The 21036-nt window shown below is 44.5% G+C and overlaps 1 protein-coding gene across 9 annotated transcripts in view; it reads right to left on the bottom strand.

Moving 5' to 3' along the window:
- Nucleotides 1-648: 648 nt before the first annotated feature.
- Nucleotides 649-21036, bottom strand: part of MAP2 (microtubule associated protein 2) — a 241230-nt gene continuing 220842 nt past the window's right edge. For 7 of the 9 annotated variants that reach the window (XM_085065656.1, XM_085065658.1, XM_085065659.1 and 4 more), the window contains 4 exons: nt 7606-7698; nt 6001-6082; nt 5380-5492; nt 649-4738 (listed from right to left, as the gene is read on the bottom strand). In XM_085065656.1, coding sequence (XP_084921782.1) covers nt 4523-4738; nt 5380-5492; nt 6001-6082; nt 7606-7698 — 504 coding nt within the window. In that variant the 3' untranslated portion in view covers nt 649-4522. The remainder of the gene's footprint in view (nt 4739-5379; nt 5493-6000; nt 6083-7605; nt 7699-21036) is intronic. The other 2 variants (XM_085065664.1, XM_085065665.1) reach the window with 1 other exon arrangement.

The raw sequence follows: 21036 nt of genomic DNA, 5'->3' as shown, positions 1-21036 counted from the left end.
CCCAGCCCAGTCCACGTGATTCTGCTGTGCCCAGCTGGCTGGGGGTTGTGGGAATTCACGGGGCGGATGGGCAGAGGCAGCCACGCCATGCTGGCAGCCCAGGGCCGCCATTTCCCTGGTGTGCGAGGGCCTCTGAGGACCAATGTGTGGCTGTGCCCTGCCATGCTGAGGGCTTGCCATGCCCGGGCCCCACTGCACTGCTGCATGGCACCCTCAGTCAAGGACCTGGCATCCACAGAATCTCAGCATCAGTTTGGTTGGCAGATCATCTCAAGACTTCTAAGATCGAGTCCAACCTATGGTGCCATGCCACCCTGTCAACCAGACTATGGCACCAAGTGCCACATCCAAGGCCTTTCTTAAACACCTCGAGGGATGGTGACTCCACCACCTCTCTTGGGCAGCCAGTTCCACTGTCTAATCACCTTGAGAAGAAATTTGCACACAGCAGGGAGATACTGACCCCCAGAAGAGGATGCAAGCCATAAAACCCAATCATTTTGTTTAGAAGGGATTAGCTGGACAATACAACTGGATCCACTGTGACTGTTCCTGGGCAGACTGAGGGCAATACTAGCAGGTGCTGGTTGTGCAGGGCTTGGATTCAGGAGGAGTCAGATCACAAACACAGGAAGCTAACACAGGCAATTAGATGACAAGCGAGTTTATTTTGCAAAACAATCACTATACAGCAACAAATACAATTGCAAATTGGATTGAAAAACATGAACTACCTACCACCAGCCATTCAAGAAATGCCTCTTTTAGGTAACAGGCTCTAGAATTATTGGAAAAAACACAGGTTTGTAACAGCAGACTGTATTCTTGACATCCCAGCATACAGCATGTTTATCTGTTGGCTTTTTCTCTTTGCTAAAGTTGAAGTGGCTTTTATATGCTTCACTTTTCCAAGCATGAAACTAATTTACCTTCCTGCAGTGCGAATTGCTGGAGTCACAGAGGGAGCTGCTTTAGCAATCTGACTAGTGGCTGAACTCATACACACCTAGGCTAGAAATCTACCTCTGCTGATTTTCACAGCAAATGTGATCTACACTTCAAGGCATTTACATTTGAAGGGACATGTACTTGGGTTTCAAACAGTATTTAGTCCAGCATGGAAAAAACTCCTGCTCATGTGGTAGTCAACACAGGCTACCTTTTGACTCCCTTTGAGTCATGTATTTAGGCAAACTTAGATGTATGAGCAGTCCCAATGAGGTTACTAATGTACCACAGTAGAGGGCTGAATGAATAATTCCATTTACTGCTGTACAGTGAAAATATATATTGCCCTTGTGGGCTCGTAATTTCCCTCATCAGGATTAGTTTTTCCATTGCTGATGCTGGACGGAGGTTTGCACAACTTTGATTTCATTCAGGTTGTGGTTACATAGAAACAAAACCCTGCAGATGAGTCAGAAGCACACTTTTATCTCTACAACTCAATGGATTATTCAGTTTGGGGTGCTCCCCTAGGTACCCAAACAAGGTCTCACCATTCCTTTTGTCTAGATTATCTCTGCTTTGTTACAGAGTTGGGTCTCAGGCACCCAACAAACCTGCTGGCTCAACATGCCTGTGGAAAAGAAACACAACAGATGCACTTTTCAGGAAGCTGGCTCTATCTGCTTTAGTGGGCATTACATATTTACAAACTGTTGTTTTTAAAACACACACTCTTCTTGAGAAAGTTAAGATTAATATGAGCTTTTCAGTGAACATCTAGAGTCATGTAACATAACTTGGTTTTTTTATTATTATTTAAAAGCACAAAATTCTTAATTTCTTTTCATCTAACTCCACAGCGTTCTAGGATTCTTTCTATGGAAGGATGATTATGATTACAAAGGTCTTTGCTTCAGTCAAGACAAGAAAGCTCATTTTAATGCATGAAATAAATGACTTGGTGTGTTACACCGCTCTAACTTTGGACTCATAGGTGGATTAACTAAGCTTAATTTTCTAGAGTATGTCAATCTTAAAAGCAGAATAAAAATGCTTGAGTCTCAGGTTAACACTGTTCCCATGAGCTGCTGCTCAGCTTCAGAGAGGAGAGGTTCAGTTTCTCTCCCACAATGGCAAAAAGCACAGAAAAAAAACACCACTGCAAGGCTAGTTTGTGTTAATTGATAGCATGATCAGTGCAATGTGATACAAATACTGTTTGTTTTCCTTTCTGTCTGTTGTTTTTCTGAAAAAATGGGAAGAAGCTTTTAATACACCTCACTTGACACTGTTACCATGTGAATTCTTAGGATTACTTTAAGCAAAAGTGTAACAAATACAAGGCAGAAATCAGAATCCTCCAATTGCACTTCGGATGGTTCTAAACTCATTGTCCTTTGTATGAAATAACTGACTTATAAACAGTGCTAGGTACTTTATATTGTGAAAAAGCTTTTTGCAGAGCTTTTTGCATGCGTGGGGCTGTCAGAAGTTCATATTCAGTAAAAGTTTGAGAGATTTAACCACTCTGTTTTGTGTTTGTACTGCTGTGGCAGCTTAGCCAAAACCCCAATCTGGTCCACTGAATATTTACTACCTGAATGTAATTATGGGTAATCCTGGACCATTACTTATTAGAATCTCCCCAGAAATAAAAATATCTGAGTCTTTTCAGTCCAAATCCCAACACACACACACACATAAAAATTAAGAAGGAAAAAGAACAGATCAAAAGTTTCCAAAACACATTGTTAACCCTATGTATCAAGTATAGCTCAATTGACAGTGCAAAGTTTAGTTAAGAGTTTTCAAAAGGAAAAGATCAAACAATCTGCAAGAATGTAAACTGGTCATTTCATAACATCTCATGTACATAGAGCATCAGCAGGTGATTATCTGCTGCTGAGGATCACCCCCATCACCAGCATTCTCTCAGTGCCAGTGTTCTCTCAGGTACCTTCACTAGATGGGTTGGTTGTGTATCTCTGCCTTTTATCTTTCATGCACACTTTTTCTTATACATTTTGTAGTCAATAAAATCCCACTTTTCTCAGATTTTAAGATGCCCCATTTAGTTGATTAATCGCTATGGCAACCAGACTGGGGAGCTAATTTTTATTTATTCACAAATTATATTTTAAAGGCATCTCTGCTATGTTTATGACTGTTATCTGAGTGCCTGACTGTACACATGAGACATCACTAAAGGAGTGGAAACAACATCTTAATATTTTTACAGTGTTTCAACTTTAGCAAAAGAAAAAAAAAAGTCAAACATTCACTGATACTGTGGGAGTTAAAAAAAAAGACAGAGAGAAAGAGAAGAAGACAAAAAAAAGAAAAACTAGAACCAAACTATAGAGGATTTTTAAAAAATCCATAGTCCAAATGCAGCCATCTGTGGAGACCCTTTTACAAATGTCTGGACCCCACAAAAATCATTCCTTTGTGAAGAAAGGGAGGGAAGGGAAGAGGGAAGGAATCCTTTTTCTAGCATCACAGAATATACTTGCATCTGTCACTAAAACAGGGTCACAGCTTTTAGTTGTTACAGAAAGCAACTTCATGCTACAATTTTCATCTTTTTAAAATGTATTCTTATGAATAGGGAAAAAATCCCTGCTAACATCTACTTTTACATACCTAAAATTGCAACACCAAAGGGTGCAAGAGACACAGATACTGTGAATAAAGAAGTAGAATATTCAAATAGATGAGGAGAGTGTATCACAAATGGCCACAGAGAAATATATATATCTATAATACTGTATCAAACAGATGGAAAGGATGTGAAACCAGTGGTATGCACACAAATCAAGCTGCTTAACCAACTTTTCTAATCAGACACAAATCTGTTGGGGTATGAGTGCTTGCTTTCAGCAGTTTTTTTATGTCACTTCCCAAAGCAAGATTCAAATGTTTTCAGCTACTATTTTAAGTTATTAGTTAAATAATTTATTGGCTTTTCAGCTATACACTGACATAATTAACCAGGTTCAAAAAAATGTTAATAACTTAATTCAACTTTTGTTCTACCCATTTATACAAAGTAACACTTATTTTTAAAATTAAAGTTGAATTTCCCTATATGCCCTTCCATCTGGTAAGCAGACTGTTAAATTAACCTGTAATAACTTACAATGAGCAACTTTTCTATTTCTCTATCTATCAAAAAAAAGTGAAATGAGCAACTTGGGATATTAACAAGGCTCTTCAGAAAGAGGTGGATGGCCTTCAGGCACATGAAAGGTAAAAATGCATTTTATCATAGTACAGTACCCCATGCAAGACAGAGCAGAGCAACAATAATTGTCCAATGTAACATACTGCTGTATACCCACATAAAGCCAGTGTCTCCCTGTTGTAAATGGAGGTCAGGCCAATTTCTGCATCTATGGAATTATGGGTTTTTTCTGTTTTTTTTTTTTTTTAAACTGTATGGTAACTACACGTCTTGGGATGTGATTTAGTTTTAGACATGGTAAAGAATGAATGTAACACCTGCTCTGAGCCCATTCCTACCAAGAGCTCATGCCTAAATATTATTACTTCATACAACGTAAAATGAACAAATTCATAAGCCCTGCTTGGCAAGGGCTGCCGTGACATCTTCAGCAAGGGTAGCAAGCTGGGGTGATTCAAGCAGGTTGATGCTTCCAGAGGATGAGACGTTGCTGAGTCGGCGTGGCGAGGCCATGCTGGACCTGCCTGGTGACTGCGTGATGATCTCAGCCCCATGATCGACACGGGCCTTAGCGTGCTCTCTGAAGTTTAGCTTCTGGCTGTCAATCTGCTCCAGGAAAGTAAAGAATTTCACACATTATATATTCATCAAATTATCTCATTATACATAATTTGTGCATCATTTTGCTTACTTTTAAAAATTATTAGAAGGACTGAATCTTCTCCACTTCTTAGAAAATTGAAACCGAACATTTTTTCATCTTGTTTAGTAACTACTGGCTTACTATGTTACATTCTGTTGCCATTTCTGTCTCTGATAGATGCTTTAATGAGGAGTAGCATTGCTCCTACCTGTACCAATTTCATAAGCATTATATGGGCACTGTGATTTTTTTCAAAATCTGTATTTTCAAATGTTTGTGGGAGTGATCTTACTTTCAAGATGTTTTCCTCCTGTTTCACAATGGAGTCTTCATCTCAGATTATACCTATGCTGTCCAACAGCCCCAAACAAAGGTTATCTTTAAAGGAAAGTACACAAACTACAGGACATTTCACTCTCAGCTTAGATGCGGATGTGAGATTGGTCATTCCAAATTTCAAAGGAAACAAACTGGTATGTGAGTGTGCTTGAAAGAGGACATACAGATGTTTCCTACTCAACTTAGAGCCATTGCTGAATTCACAGCTCTAATAATTTCACTGGGACAGGGGCACAATGGCAGTCTTTGACAGCCATTCCTTTACCTTGACGTTACCACCACCAGGTACGTGGTGGGCATTTTCCAGTGAACCAACTTTAGCCTGAGCTTTTTCTTTGAAATCCAGTTTCACACTCTCAATTTTCACACGCCCACCTCCTACAGAGGAAAAGGAAACACAGATTAAGAAACTGAAATGGTGCAGGAGAAAGTGTGACCTGAAGCACGTGAATACATTACTTCCCTTTTAGGTGAGATCTAATGGTTTTGCAGAAGCACAGAATAATGCTCTGCATGTTCAGTAAAGTATAAAACCTTCAACGTATACTTAAACTGCAAGCAGTACTACTGGTTTTCATGGTACTGCAGCTCTGCTGGTTTTCATGGGATTTAAGCACACATGGAAATATTTCACTGACTTCAGTCTGTATTTCAATATTATGCCAGAGCATCATCCTTTGGCGTTAATTTTTTATCACCTCTCTAAACTAGGTGGTCTCATACCTTTATGTCTTTATATATTTAGTTAAGTAGTTTAATGTATTTTTATTACCAAAGAGTATTTTGTCTTTGACTGCAAAAGAGACTGGTATGATCCATGGTTTCAAGTTCACATAATAGTATTAGGTCTTTGCTTCGTCCCACAACCCAGAAATTCCTACAATACCTGGCTTGTGGTGGATATTCTTGAGCGAGCCACACTTGGAAGTTACATGACTCAAGTCGATCTTCTTGGTTACAATTTGTACCTATCAAAAGTGCACACATGCACAAATTACAGGAATGAAAATAAAATAAAATAAAATAAATAGCCAAGCCCTGCAGAGAAGGAGCAAGAAGCTTCTACAAACCCCTGGAAAACGAGAAATGGTTAGCAGAAAACAGACCATGCCACAAAGGAGGGAACACCTGGATTAATACAGCAAGCTTTCTTCCCACCTAGGGAGAGGACAGAGCTGGGTTAAGCTTTACTATTAGCAAAACAAAAAGGAGGAAAAAGGAAATCAGCTTGTGGGTTCTTTCTAAAATGTTTCTGAGCCTCCTCCTTTCAGAGTGGGTGCTCCAAAGCCCTGCAAACAGCAGGACCCATCCCATTTGCTTCTGTGTTGATTATGCATCCTGGCAACTAGGATATTTTGGTGACCGGCTTTTTTCTCTACCATCTGTTTTATATTTTTCTGCATCTAACTATGCTATGCATTTCCTGACAATCCACTATGGAGAGTCTGAGTAATCTACACATGTGCCTCCTGCAGCTGTACCTGGGCAGGCTGGGGTTCAGCCAGCTGGCTCAGTGCTCACTGGAGAGCAGCAGCACCAGCACCCTCCCTCCTCCTGCTGCTCCACGCCCTGCTGCCAGACACCTTGCCATGGCCATGCTTAGCCCAGCTAAGGAACAGCCACAGAGCAACATTTCTGCCTTGCTTGCACTCCCAAACAGCTCCCAGATGCAGCCCGCAGCCACAGGCACTGAGGTAGCAGGCCTCAAGAAGTCACAGCCCTTCAGGCCAGACAGGAGCTCCATGGTAACTGCAATGTCACTGGCTTGCTCAGACCACCATCAATGACTTAAGCCAGCACTGGTGGCTGTATTGAACCTGTCTGGAACAGACATGCCCACACCATCAGCTCTTCCCATCTGAGGGGTGATCATTTCCATCAAGACAGTTGTAGCCACCTTAAGCTATTCCAGTGTGCCCAATAAAACCAGCAGGTGTCTGGTCAAATCTTGGGCCACCTCAGTTTCTTATACTGCAATAATGCTGTGGCATCAGCACTCACACTCTCTTCTCTGAGCTTTCTTTATCCTTTTGTTTTATCTGCTTCCACTCTGCTGAATGCATATAATTGAAAGGTTAGCTGAGAAAGGACTGGTACACTGAAAAATACCCAATGGGAGGCTGGAGTCTCCCTGTGAGCTGTACTCTCTAGAAATTGCTTTCTTGGGCTGCTACCATGAAAGAAAGGCACTGAACCATTTTGGCTCACACTGCACTTCTACAGTCAGCACCCTTGGGCATTTAGAGATAACCCTTCTTTTACCATTTCCTTTCCCTGTCCAAGTTCTGAAAATGTGTTGTGCCCTGTGGGGAAAGATCACGAAGCCACTGCTGCATACACAAGACTCACACAACTACCAGACCAAACTCACATGTGAAACAGCAGTGAGAAGGAAGGTGGTGCTCAGAGGAAGGGAGACAGAGGGGTCTGGCTGTGCAAGGTGGGTCACCACAGTGGAGGTGCCTATTCACAGAGTGTCCATACTACTTACATTTCCTCCCCCTGCAGAATGTTTGATGTTATCTCTGGAACCACACCGGGACTGAATATCGCTAAAATCAATCTTCTTGTTTAAAATCCTAACCTAAAAGGAATCGGAGGTAACTTACTATATACTATACACACACTGAGTCGGGGTGCAGGACGAGGGAACCAGGGTAATTTGCCTCCTACTCATTCTTCTGACGCTTGTATTGAAATGTGAGAAAGTAAACCCTGTCAATCTCTGTGCTTAGTACGTTCACACAGCATCTGTAAATACATTACGCTGCTCTTTTTCTACCTCACAAAGTGGTGGTGAAATACAAAGGGGAAAGATTTATACTGGGAGATATGAGAGGGGGCTTTTCCCTGAAAAGTTTAAAGAACTCTGTGCTTGCCTGGACTGGGCGTAGTCCTTGTACAGCCTGTCCTAGGCTCTGTTGAGTGATGTTCAGTATTTCTGCTGAACTGGCCACAAGAAGACGGCAACTCTCCTTCCCACAGCTCAGCACTCTAGCCTTTGATTCAGAAATCCCAAATCCAGCCCATATAGGCACAGGTTAAAATCCTGAGGCATTTGAACCCTCCTTCTGCCGCATAGCCATAACAGCAGCTACATACATACAACAGACCTCAGTGAAAGGGGAGCAACAAAATTACTTAAACTGTAGTCAGAGCTCTCTAGTGCTCTCTCTCTTTACTGTCATCTACTAAAGGGCAAGGCCAAAAACAACAGCATCTGGAAACCTACAGCTCCAATCACTGCTTTTTGATTTCTGGTGCTGGCCAAAGATTTTGGCAAAACTACTTTCCAGTGCTAGCAGCACTGTGCTTCTCCCCTGTGCTCTTTGTCTCTTCACACAAGATCAGGTTTTTGCTTTTCCCTTGATGATTCCAGCCTCCCTTACACATGCCAGGAGCCCACATTTTTAATATGCTCCTTTAGTCACAAAAGCACTGCAGGCATAGGACAGTGCCTGGAGGCAAACTCTGTCAAGGGCAGGCCATGCTGTCCTGTGCTTGACCCCAAAAGCAAAGCAGTTCCTCTACTTAGAAGAACTCAGGTGCCACCAATGATTGTACTCCCAGGGAATGATGAGCAGCTGGATGGCAACTACTAGTGAGCAGGGACAATTAGGTGCACCCCTGTCTAACACCATTTTCAGATTTATTTCTGAGCAAGACCAGGGGGATGTGCTCGTCAATAATAGAGTTTTCAGGGGTGTGAGGTGTTTCTATCCAAGGCTGCACCTTTGCACTAGCACGCCAGTCTTTGCACTAGCACGCCAGTCTTTGCACTAGCATGCTAGTCTTTGCACTAGCATGCCACCCATGTAGCATATTCTTTCTCTGGGTTAAATATGAAGTCTTTAATCAAATGTTACATCGGATTTTATTTTTATGTATCAATATACAATAGGAATTTACACTCTCCCCTGTATAGAAAGCCACAGAATCTGGGTCACTATCTATGCATTTTGCTAAATGGCACTTGCAGAGCTTTCACTGACATACTATTTAGCACAGCCCTGTTGGCTACTGTAGTAGGTAAACCTACAGTGACTAACCAATATTGAGATAAGACAGAGGGAAATGTACATTGGGATTCCTTGCTGCAGCTTCTCGCCACTTTGGGAGGACAAAACAGTAGCAAAATAGCTGAAGCAGTCAGCAGGAGGAAGCAGAACCCTGTGAAGTTTCTGCTTCCTGGCTTCAGGTCCCCAGACTTCCCCAGATTCTCTGATAAATCTCAGACAAATCACTCTCTCTGTGCCTCACCTCTCTAGAGGAAAAGACTAGGAAAAGACTATTTGCCCTCTTACAGGGGCATCAGGTTTTGCAGCTTTTGGTTCCTGCAGCAGCGATAACAGCACATTTACATAGTGACTTGAATCTCTGGTACTGAGCACCTGGAGTGCACCCTTGAATTAAACCCAGCAAACTCTCAGAAGAAATGTTCAGAGGGTCACACTTTGCAGCTAATATGAAGAAGTTCTTCACAGCAAGCTGTTTCATGGATCCTTCTTATTTCATGTAATGACTAAATCAAACCATTAGAATGTAAAGTTGGGGTTTTTTTAACTTAAACCTTTTAGTTTAAAGCAAAACACTTGCTCTAACTGGTAAAGATCTGGGGTGATGGCATGTTCAGCAACAACAGTAACGACAGCACCAGCAAACCCCACAACTGGTAGGTCACCTTCAGAAGAGCATCTTCAGTGGTCAAACTTATTTCTGTCTTTCCCCCTCCCATCTGCTTATCCGTCCAAGTAAACCACTGTATGCTGAAACATGAAAGCAAATGCCTTTGGGGTTTTATGGTTGTGCTTTCTCTCAATATACTGTTTGTTTAAAAATTTACCCCAGTACCATACAAGACATATGTCACATCAGTTACACAAACACACATCAAATGTGCAGTCAGATCTGGTTCCCAGAGAGCTTCAGGCCAGACACAACTGGGCAAAACAGATAGCCTTCCTGGCACTTTCTGAGCACATCTCTCTCAGTGATAGATCAGCAGCACCTCTTAGCTATGGCCACAGGGATTCATTTGCTCTGAAAACGCTGACTTAGGCGTCATGGCAAGACCTCTGGGGGCCTGTAGCTTAAAATGGAGCCAAAGGAAGGTGAAACGTTGAGATGGTGCCTTTGACAAAGTGCCTGAAGGTTGATTTGCACCCAGAAGTCTGACAGTTTATGAGTCTTGTGGCACATGGACCTGTCTAGCAGATCTGTAAAGAACCAATCATCTCAATTATCCTCTCCGTCTCACTGGGTGAAATGTGCCCCTGTGCACTGGGGCCAGCAGGAGACCTAAGCATCTTTTGTGTCCTGTGCTGAGGGCTGAAGACAGCTGAGTGACATGGATGCATTGTGCTGATCATCTGGCACAGGGAAGAAACCACACGTATCCAGGTTTTCCCTAATTATCGGTTTCTCCCTTTCCTGGGATATATCAGTATCCCTGCACATATTTAAATAATGACTGCCCTGTAGCAACGTGAGATTTTAGGATTCCATGTGCTCCTTTGTCCCTCTGCTTTGTATACCATTGGTTCATTTTGAAATATGCTCTGCTGTACCCCGAAATCTATTGGTGGGTTCCCTATGCCTGTCTTCCCTTCAGACTCCCCGGGACTGGCTCTAGGATAGACAGTCCCTCCCCTTCCTTACCCTTTATAAGGAGATGTCCAGATCTGCTTGAGGTCTTCCATCTCTGGGCTGCTAGCATCTCCTACCTGCCTTGTCTGCCTTCCCCCTTCTCCTTCCCTGCACCCCTTTACCCCGTTTCCCCTTTTACCCCAAAATAAACCTCTCTAGCAGAACAGAGATGGAGTCCAGTTCTTTCCTAGTCTCACTATATTCCTGCTTGAATTGACGTGGTTTGAAGACTGCCGCCATGCCACGGAACCTCGGGGGCCACTCGCCCCGGATCCGGTGGGATTTACACGAACCAGAGACCCGGTCCAGGGGGGCAGCCGGCCTGTGCCACCCTCCCGGACCGCGTTACAACAAATGGTGCCGAAACCTGGGAAAATTCCATTGGAATAGCTGTCTTTACCGTGAAAGAACCATCTCGCCGCTCTTTTCACCGTTTCGCCGCTTTCCTGCCACTCCTCGCCACTTCTGCATGCTGCTGGATTCCTGCCGCGCTGAAGCCTCAAGCCACTGACGCGAGTTCGCCTGCAGCGGCGACAGGCCGCGCCGGGCAGTGGAGCCCCCGGGGTGGCCTGGCGCCACATGCGGGGTGGGGCGGCCACGGCGGCTGCAGCGGGCCTGGGCTGCTCGCCCGCTGCCGCCGCCGAAACCACCGTGCCAGAGCTGCTGCCGCCGCCGCTGAGCCATGGGCGCTAGGCGCCTGCCGCCGCTGCTCACCCCATGCCACGGCCCCGGGGGGCCTGGGACGGGGTGGGAGCCGGCGCCGAGCCGCTGCCTTTGCCCGGGGAAGACCACCACCAGCCCCGCCGGTGAAATGCCGCCCGGTGCGGCACGCACCGCCCTGGACCCATGCAGCAGCAAGACCACGCTGCGGCGAGACCACACGGCGCCCGCCATTTTGGTGGCGGGAGCCACGTGGCGGTGGACATCTTGGGTCACCGCGCGGCAGGACGGTGGGCGGGGCCGCGCCTGGACCGATGCTGTGTTTGGAGCTGCTCCACTGTTCCACACGGGGCTTTTTCACATCTACTGCCTCCGAGGAACTGCGATTTCAGTGGTGGGAGTCTTTTAACCACCCAGGAGAGACTTTTATAAGAAAGTCCCTGCAATTCCCAGGAATCTCTCTGAAGCTGGATTTAGTTGCTGAGAGGAATAAGGCTCAACTTGGAACTGGGGAACCGGGTTACAGGGAACCGTAGGTGCTAGGTGAAGAGTGCGGGCCGGACTGTGAACCGCGGGGACCAGGTTGACCCGTTATGCCTGTGGAGCAGGCCACAGGGGACGGGCAGATTTGCTGATTTTGCTTGTAATTTTGAGTTGGGTGACCAGCTAAGGCTGTAAGGGACCCCCTTATTCTTTTCGTGTCAAATTTTAGTTAAGGATTTTATTTTAATGAGAGTGCAGGTCGCGTTTTTATTTTCCCAGGTTTTTAAGCAGTCAGCAAATCTCCCTTATTTCCCAGCCAATTATTTTTTGTGTTTTCCATTAGCAGTTAGGCAGAAGTGAGCTTTGAAGGGCAGGTACCGTGGGGAGGTGGGAGCCCCCTAGGTATCTCTCCCTCAAAAAGGAACGAACTTCTATCCCCTCTTTTTGAGTTAAAATATTTTATTTCAACCTTTGGGGGGCTGCAAGGTGATCCCTTATCAGTCCCCTTCCTGACCCCCGTTTCTAACTTTCCTTTCCCTACTTTCCTTCTCCCTCTAACCCTGATAAGAGGTAGCTTGCCAGCCGCATCCCATCCAAATGACGCCAGGTTGCTACCATTCTCCCGGGCGCCTCGCCAGCTCCCCCTTTTCCCTTGCTAGAGTGAGACTGATCAACTCATCCTGGCCCTTACCCTAAGCCCTCATACCTTACCCTCCTTTCCTACCCTCTCTTTCCCTAAACAGCCTCATAACATCAAGGCTCACTTTCAAGATGGCGGAGGCCATGCTTCCGAGACCTTCTTCCCAGAATGCTCAGTCCTTCCTGGCTGTGTAGGCTCCACCCCTCCTCACACGTCAGCACACTCCGCCCCCTTACATCACAGGGCGGAGAAGCGTGGGAAAATCCCACCCCTAAATTCCCACGCCAAAACCGGAAGTGCTGGGGTGAGGGGGGCACAGCCGGCCTGGCCTTGTAGGCTGGCAAGAAGAATGATGGGTGAATGAGAAATGCTTTTGTAAATTGTGAGTAGCCAGTGTTTTCCATCAGACACTAGCAGCTGTTCAAAAAGTAATAATTGTATTCTGAGTTTTATTTCCCAAGCAAAAGAATCTTTCCCTATTGGCTCAAGCAGCAGTCTGTGTTCCAATCAGCAACAGAAGCAATTGCCATCCAAGAACTGCTGTCCAGCTTTGCCAATTTGCTGCAAAGACATTCCAACTAGAAGAAACCTACCAGCAGCCAAGGGAAATGCATACCAACATATATGGACTCTAATGACTTCAGTTTTTGATTTTGAAATCCCCTTAAACAATCCTCTGGGTTCAAACCAATAGATAAAACTGTGTATAATTTAGATAGTATCTCAACAACTGCTTCATTTTTCTTTTATATATATAGAAATGGGGAATTGTAGCAACGTGGGATTTTAGGATTCCATGTGCTCCTTTGTCCCTCTGCTTTGTATACCATTGGTTCATTTTGAAATATGCTCTGCTGTACCCTGAAATCTATTGGTGGGTTCCCTATGCCTGTCTTCCCTTCAGACTCCCCAGGACTGGCTCTAGGGGAGACAGTCCCTCCCCTTCCTTACCCTTTATAAGGAGATGTCCAGATCTGCTTGAGGTCTTCCATCTCTGGGCTGCTAGCATCTCCTACCTGCCTTGTCTGCCTTCTCCCTTCTCCTTCCCTGCACCCCTTTACCCCGTTTCCCCTTTGTCGGGGGTTGAGAATTTCTTCCCATTCCTGTTGCTACGCAACAAATGGCCCGATGTTCAGAGCGATCAAGCCTTTTGTAAAAAGACAAAGGCTAGGTTTGGGCAGGGCAAGGTGGGGGAGAGCCGGTCCTGGGAACTGACTCTTGTGGTTCGGACGCTGAGGGTAGAGGCTGCTGGCTCTTGGCTTTCCAGCTGCTACCAGAGGAAATCCAACGGTGCCCTGCTTCTCTTCCCTCCTGGCTGGGTGAGCTTTGATTCAACTTTTCTCCTCACGGGGAAGGGCACGTTCCCCCCCACCCCCCCCCCGGGCTGCGTTCCCTCGTGGCTGCTGCCGGGAGAGTCCGGCTGCCTCTGCTGCCTGCCGCCTGCCCTCTGCCGCACGAGACCGCGGCGTCTGCTGTAACTGCAGAAATTCTCGCTGGCCGGAGAGAGAGAGAGAGAGAGCGCCCGCTCCTGCTGCCCTGTTCCCTTGCTGCCCTGAGCTGTTCCTGCTGCGCTGCGTGTTTCTCAGCCCATCCGCCATTGCAGTTGCCGAACGGTGACCTGACCCTGCGCCACAGCGCCACCTGCCGCCGCTCAGGAGTCATCGCACCTGCCCTGCCCGGCCGGGAGCTCAACAGCGCCCCTGCTGCTTGCAACCGTGATTACACCACACGGGAGAAGGTTCAGCAGCTCACATTATCTGCTGTTTGGTTTTCTGGTTCTAGTTGTGGTTTGCTATTATTGTTATTGTTTGTTTATAGATACGAGTAAAGAACTGATACTCCTTTTTCCCATACCTTTGCCTGAAAGCCCTTGATTTACAAAATTAAATAATTCGGAGGGAGGAGGGGAAGAAAATCACATCCTCTGCTCTAGGGGAAGGTTCAACCTCTCTTGGCAGACACCTGTCTTTCAAACCAAGACACCCTTTTACCCCAAAATAAACCTCTCTAGCAGAACAGAGATGGAGTCCAGTTCTTTCCTAGTCTCACTATATTCCTTCTTGAATTGACGTGGTTTGAAGACTGCCGCCATGCCACGGAACCTCGGGGGCCGCTCGCCCCGGATCCGGTGGGATTTACACGAACCAGAGACCTGGTCCAGGGGGGCAGCCGGCCTGTGCCACCCTCCTGGACCGCGATACAACACTGCCCTCTATAACTAAGTGTTCCACAATGAATGGAGATTTTTCTCCTGTAGATTAGGGCTTTAAACTGCTTCATTCATCCATCCTATATATGTCAGCAATCCCTATCCCCTCTTGCCAGCATTTTGTCCCAAGCTTTCTCCCAGGTCTGCTAGACTGGGCAAACAAGCTAATACACAACCAGCCAAGTGGTGTCTCTGTGGAGAAAGGCTGAGTTCACTGCCTTTGCCTGTCAACAGCAATCACTCAGTTTGGAGGGACTGCCTGTGTTTCTCACCACTGCTCCCTTGCCAGCACTGGTTGAAATTAGCCAACAAGTTCCAAACCAGTTGAAAGGCTGAGATTTCCAGCCAGCCAGTGTGAGTGCAGGAGATGTTTCTTTTGAGAAATCAGACTGTAAACAGGAGAGGGAACTTACCAGAAAGGGACAGGAACCATTTAGGCTAAAGAGAAAATTTGGCTTGCAAACAAAGAATGTGAACTGTCTGTGAATCATTTGAAGCTGGTATGTGGAGGGAAATTTTTAACCATCAGAGCAGGGAAGCTCTGGAACTGCCTCCCAAAGGAGCATAGCTAGAAGAAAATGGTAAACTTTTATGATGGCACTTCATGAAAGGAATTATACGATGCAGCTGCCTGCAACAGAGACAGCACAAACACTATGACTCATCAGGAAGGTTCTCTGTGTTCTGAATGTGTATGTAGATCTTGTGGGTGGGTGGAGGTGTGGTAGGGATGTACATATATGCACTTCAATTGTGCTCCAAGTTAAATGAAAGATCAAGCCTGCTTCATGCTCTCATTCAGGAAAGGGAACATTTTAGTTTGTGGCAGAAACAGGATTGCTTTCTATTTGTACTCTCTAGACATCCCAACAAGATAATGTCCTGACAGAAGCCCTTGTAACCCTTGCTCTGGTCTGCCAGTATGAAGTGGGTACGTTCTCTTCTGATGTGACACTGGTTTGCACAGGTATGCTGGAAAGGGCCTGGAAGTCAGTATTTTGATTAAGACAAGCTGACGTTCCTCAGCATTTGTCATAATTATGTGAAATTAAACCACAGTGGAAAATTAAAGCCTTAAAGACAATGCCATGTTTATTCTACAAAACCATATTGCCCAAGAGAAAACTGTCTTCTGTCTGAAGCCCTGGAAGTTTGACAGACCTTTCCCTTACTCTGTCCTCTGATAACTCCTCAGCAATGGTCCAGAACTGAAGCCCAAGGCAGATTGTGTGCCAACATGCACACATTATGACCTCAGTGACTCCCACTGCTTCCAGAGAGTCCCCAGCAGGACTGCGACAGTGCACTCCAACACCACCCATGCTATTTGAAAGCTGCCTTTGAGAGCTCTGGGCAATGTGTAGCATTTATGCATAGCCTGCAAGGAAAACTAGTGTTGAAGGTATTTTTCTCAGAGTTGATTTACATGAGGCATATGTTGCTCTGCACTCAGCAGAGCTAGCTAATTCCCTTCCTACTACTTCAGTGCCTTGACTGGCAGTCAGAACAGCTGGGGGTTGTGGTCCAAGGGCAACATTTACACTAGAGCAGAGGGAATAGTTTTGGGTTAAGCTGGCTGGCACAAGAAGACAGGCTATGAGACACAAATACTTGTATATCTCCCAGTCAGATATGTGCCTCCTGTTAGCAGAAAATGAGTTTGGATTTCAAAGAGTCTATGTACAACAGTTTGCAGGTCCTCTTCTGCCAGGACTACACCACTGGGCTCAGGATGAGCAGAAATTTGTACAAACACTGAGAGTAAGGCAGTGAAATGCCTAAGAAAATTTAGTTCAGTTGTGTTTAGCAGTTTAGCTCCCTGCTAAAGACAACATCAATGACCAAAAGCTGCTTATGCAAGAGCAAGAATTATGTTCCATTGCTGCCTAGAATAATTCAATCCAGCTGTTTTTCACAAGAAGAGGAGAAGTCCCTAATTTATCAACATCCAGGCAGAGAATCCATAAACAGCTCTCCTTCTGTGGCATACTACACTGGTACACATTGAAATAGGTACTTGAAGAACATAAATTGTGATGCTGATGAAATTACAGGCTCTGAATATATTTTCCAAGAAGAGGATAACTTATATTCTCCCTGTGATGCCAGAGTGATTTTTGCCTTTTTCTATTATATATTTGTAACCTTCCCAGTACTTTTCTCTACCCTTTTCCCCAGCCAGAAAGACAAAACAGATTCCAGAGCTCCAAGTCCTGGGGGGGGGCACAAGGCCCCTATCCTATCTTGGTTCTTCCGGGGAACCAAGGTTGAGAACAGGGTCTTCGAGACACATTTTCATAAACAATATGCTAATACCAAGGTAAAGGGCGGGGGGGTGGTCCAGAGAAGGGGCTTGACCTGGGGGGAATCGCATCACAAAAGACCCAATTCCTCCGAATTTTGATCAATTCTGCTAATTTCCTAATACCTGTAAAATTGTATTCACCCCTGTGGGGGTGAGCTTTTGTGGATATTCTTCCATAATTGCCCACTTTTATAATTACCTCATATACTAAAATAATCTTGAGTTCCATTTCTAGGCTGAAAAAGGCAACAGCTGCCTTGCAATTAGTGCCTCTGAGAAGCTCTGTCACAAGTAGAGCTTTAAATGCTTTAATTCCTAAAGCATTTAAAAATACTCCTTCTTGGCTTCACTTGTTATTTGAACATGCTGTGGAGCTGTGACACTGAGAAAAGCCTCCAGACTCCTCTAACGCTTATCAAAAAGGGATGGTTCCTTCTATTTACCACAGCAATTTAACTGGGCAATATCCCAGGAATTAGACATTATTTTAGCGTTTGATCTCCAGGTTAACACAGGTATTTAAATTAGACAAGAATTGGTCATGCACAGCAAGTAAAGCTGAGCTTAAAAACTGATTAGAATCAAGAGAGAGTTCAAAGTGCTTCCAAATTTATCTGCTGGCAAGGACAGATGATACTAGTCTTCATGCTCCTGACAGAGGCTACAGGGAGAGGAAGGGAGAGGAAGGGTATTTATCTGGCCTAGCAAAGTCCTTGAGGAGAAAGATTGTGCCTTAGCTTTTCCACACCTACAGACAGAGCTTGTGATCCTGTTCAGCCTTTGCACTCCTGGATTTAGTGGATACACACACCAGCAAGGCTGCCAGTCCAGAAACTAGTGAAATTCAAAATAAAAGGCTGTGCTCGACACAGAACAGGCAAAATAATGCACCGTTCTCACCCTGCTCTTAGTAAAGGGTGAGCAAGGTACAGTAATTTCTGACTTTTAAAAGAGGAGTCATACCCAGAGGCAGACACTGAACATATATTTCAGCCTGAACAGTGAAACTAACAACTGAAAATAGATACCTTAAATGGGAAGTATCGGTAAAACAGAAACAACTTGTAATCAGCCAAGTCTTGAACCCTTGCATAGGACAAGAGTGGCTGATTTACAAGCTTCTTTCTACTTTCCTGCACACCGCTGTACTAAAGTAATTAATAAGATGGCCATACTGAACTAAGCATGTCCCTACCAAGAAGGGGAGGAAAGGCCTATAGAGAAATACTGAGAGGTTTTGCATAATTATGCTAGAAGAACAAAGTGAAATGACTGTTTTACATGCCAAAGAATTTACAGTCAATAGACAACAGCTGAATTTAACAGAGAGCTCAAGGAAATGCAAGATCCCTGTCAGATGAACTGTAGCACATGTTCTGCAATCCCACTCCTCACTAAAGCTGGAGACCTGATCAAAAGAATTGTAAAAAACTATTGAGGAAGATTCACATGCATCAAATAAAAAAATCCTAGGAGTGCAATTAATTCACCTAAACCACAAAGTTCTTGGTTTAGTACTCCCAACAACAACAACAACAATACCCCAATAACAAACAACAGATTTTGCTAAAATTCAGAGTCCAGTACTTAAATTTTAGACACAACAGTTCCTACTCATGGAAAGATTATTAATAGCTTCAAATACCAAGTGTGGAGCATCAAATATCTGTTTCCAAATCAGTTTCCTTATCTTTGAGAAGGGATGAGTTTTGAGTCACTACATCTGGAATTTCTTTACTCCAGCATAATGGAGACAATTAGGTTGTTCGCTTCAAGTTTAAAAATATCTTGCAGTCATCTCTTCATGCAAGCTGGCTTTCCCAACACTCAGCACATATGTCCCTTAGCATCTCTGTATTGTTCAAATCCAAAGTTCCAATATAAAAACTAAAAGGTTTATATTATTTTCTCTTCTGCCCTTTCCCATCTAACAAAACAAGCTTTTTCTAACCTTTCCATGCAAAATGGAACACTATTACATGATGAAACAGTCCTGATTCAAATTACATATTGCCTCAACATCTTTCCCAAAACAACCTTTCTCATTTCTCAAAATCTAGACTTGTTAGAGCTCAGCTGGAAACACCTCCTTTGCTGAGCTTGCTGCTGGGATGACTCAGACTTTCATGGGAGTTTACGTCCTGGTAATTTCAATCTACTTCAGGAAAAAGAAAAAACCCAAACAGCTTCTCCCCTTACTTATTAATGAGAGAACAACACCGCATGGTACATCATGTTCTAAGAGTCAACTGCTTGCTTAAGCAACTGTAGTTGGTGGAAAGATACTGAATTGTCCAGAAAGTGGTACCTTCAGCCCTAAATTGAACATCTGACTGGCAGAAATCAGGGCTGCTCACTGCCTCCAAAAAATGGCGAGACATCAGCTTACAGCTACCGGAGTGGGTAGAAGTTTTGTTAGTGGCTAGAGCCCATGAGACTGCTTGGGAGCCTCCTGACTGTGGTTCACAGTTTGTCTCACAGGCAGGGTGCACATTTTACAGATGGGTTAAGTATAGCAGTGATGTTACTCTGTCACAGCCATAGAGAAAGTCCCAATTCCCTGCTCATATCTAGAACCAAACACCTTTCTTCAAAAAAGCCCTTCTGAAATTTGCTAGAGCTTGGCAGTGATAGGTTATTTTTTTTGTAAAATATGAGTCAGGAAGAACGCCTTGCTTTTTATCCAGAATAATTCAAGGCTTAACTGTACAGACCGTACTTAGGTGAGCCATCTTTGAAACAAGTGCAGTCACAGGAGCTGCAAGATGTTATTTCAGTGCAAACTGCAAATATCAGCCAAAATTCTAAATTTCATAACTTAAAAATTATAAGTTTGAGCTCTGACAAAGTTTTGAAGATGCACACGAAACTCCTAATTTCTCTTCATATTTGCAGATCTGCAATTAACAAGTGATAAACCCATTTCTAATTTTCAGTGCAGAACATATCCCTTCAAATGTCTTGCAAATCCCCAAACCTGGGTATGTACAAAGAAAGCAAAAGCAGACTGACAGAGATTTCTTTATTTTACAGTTTTGTATTGTTGACTTGACAAATGCATGAACTTACTCCAATAAGTGCAGCCAACAGTGTGGAAACGATTGCCTCCAGTCTCTCAGCTACATCTTGTAACAACAGCCATGCTCCATGTCAATCCACACCTCCCTGTACAGCTGCCTCACATACTTCTGGCTGGGGAAGGCACCAAGTTTGGCCCTTAAAAGCTCATTTATGTTCATCACTGTCCTATGCAGGAACATCCTCTTAAATTGGGCCAAAGTAGTTTTGACTCAACTATGTCACAGATCACAATGAACTGGAGAAAAAGTACATGATGTGCTGGAAGGAGAGTGGGATCCAGCAACAGCTCAGACTACGCTTTTTGTGAGGCCTTGCTCTCCACCACCTTTCTGGATGCTCTTCACCAGCCATTGCACCAACAGTATATAACTCACAGACTTTCCAATTTTAAACAGTCATTGTAGTCATAAAGTGGTGCAAAGACACGTGAAACAGCAGGAGGAGGAGGAATTATAAGATGCCACCTCAAGGGGAACATAACTGAGAACTTTTGACCTGCCTCTTTCCAGAAGGTGCTCAGCTCTGGTACACAAACCAGACATGTCTGTGCCTGCACTGACAGCACCCTGGCACACTGTTGCTGAGGCAGGGAACATGCCAGAAGCCCACTGGTCTCTGCAGACAGGGTTGTAAACTGTGATGATGGGGGTCTGGGGGTTGTGTTGGAGGGGAATCTCTCTAGCCATCCAAACTGATTTTGAAGCTAACAAAAGATACCCATTCAAGCCTCCTCCTCTGCCCCACCTCTAGATGTCTTCCCTGTACCAGTCTATTTTATCATCTAATAGGCATATGCCTATTCTCCTTGTAAGCATCTTTGTGGTTTTTGGAAAACATCTACTGAATAGTGGTGTCATCAATTTGTTCAAACTTTCTGACCCATTACTAATTGCACTTA

The sequence above is a fragment of the Lichenostomus cassidix genome, chromosome 7 (genome assembly GCF_008360975.1).
Source record: "Lichenostomus cassidix isolate B80296 chromosome 7, HeHo_3.0, whole genome shotgun sequence".
In the NCBI taxonomy this organism is placed as follows: Eukaryota; Metazoa; Chordata; class Aves; order Passeriformes; family Meliphagidae; genus Lichenostomus; species Lichenostomus cassidix.
Note: the sequence above shows the minus strand (reverse complement) of the source record. Positions and strands in the feature narration are given on the sequence as shown.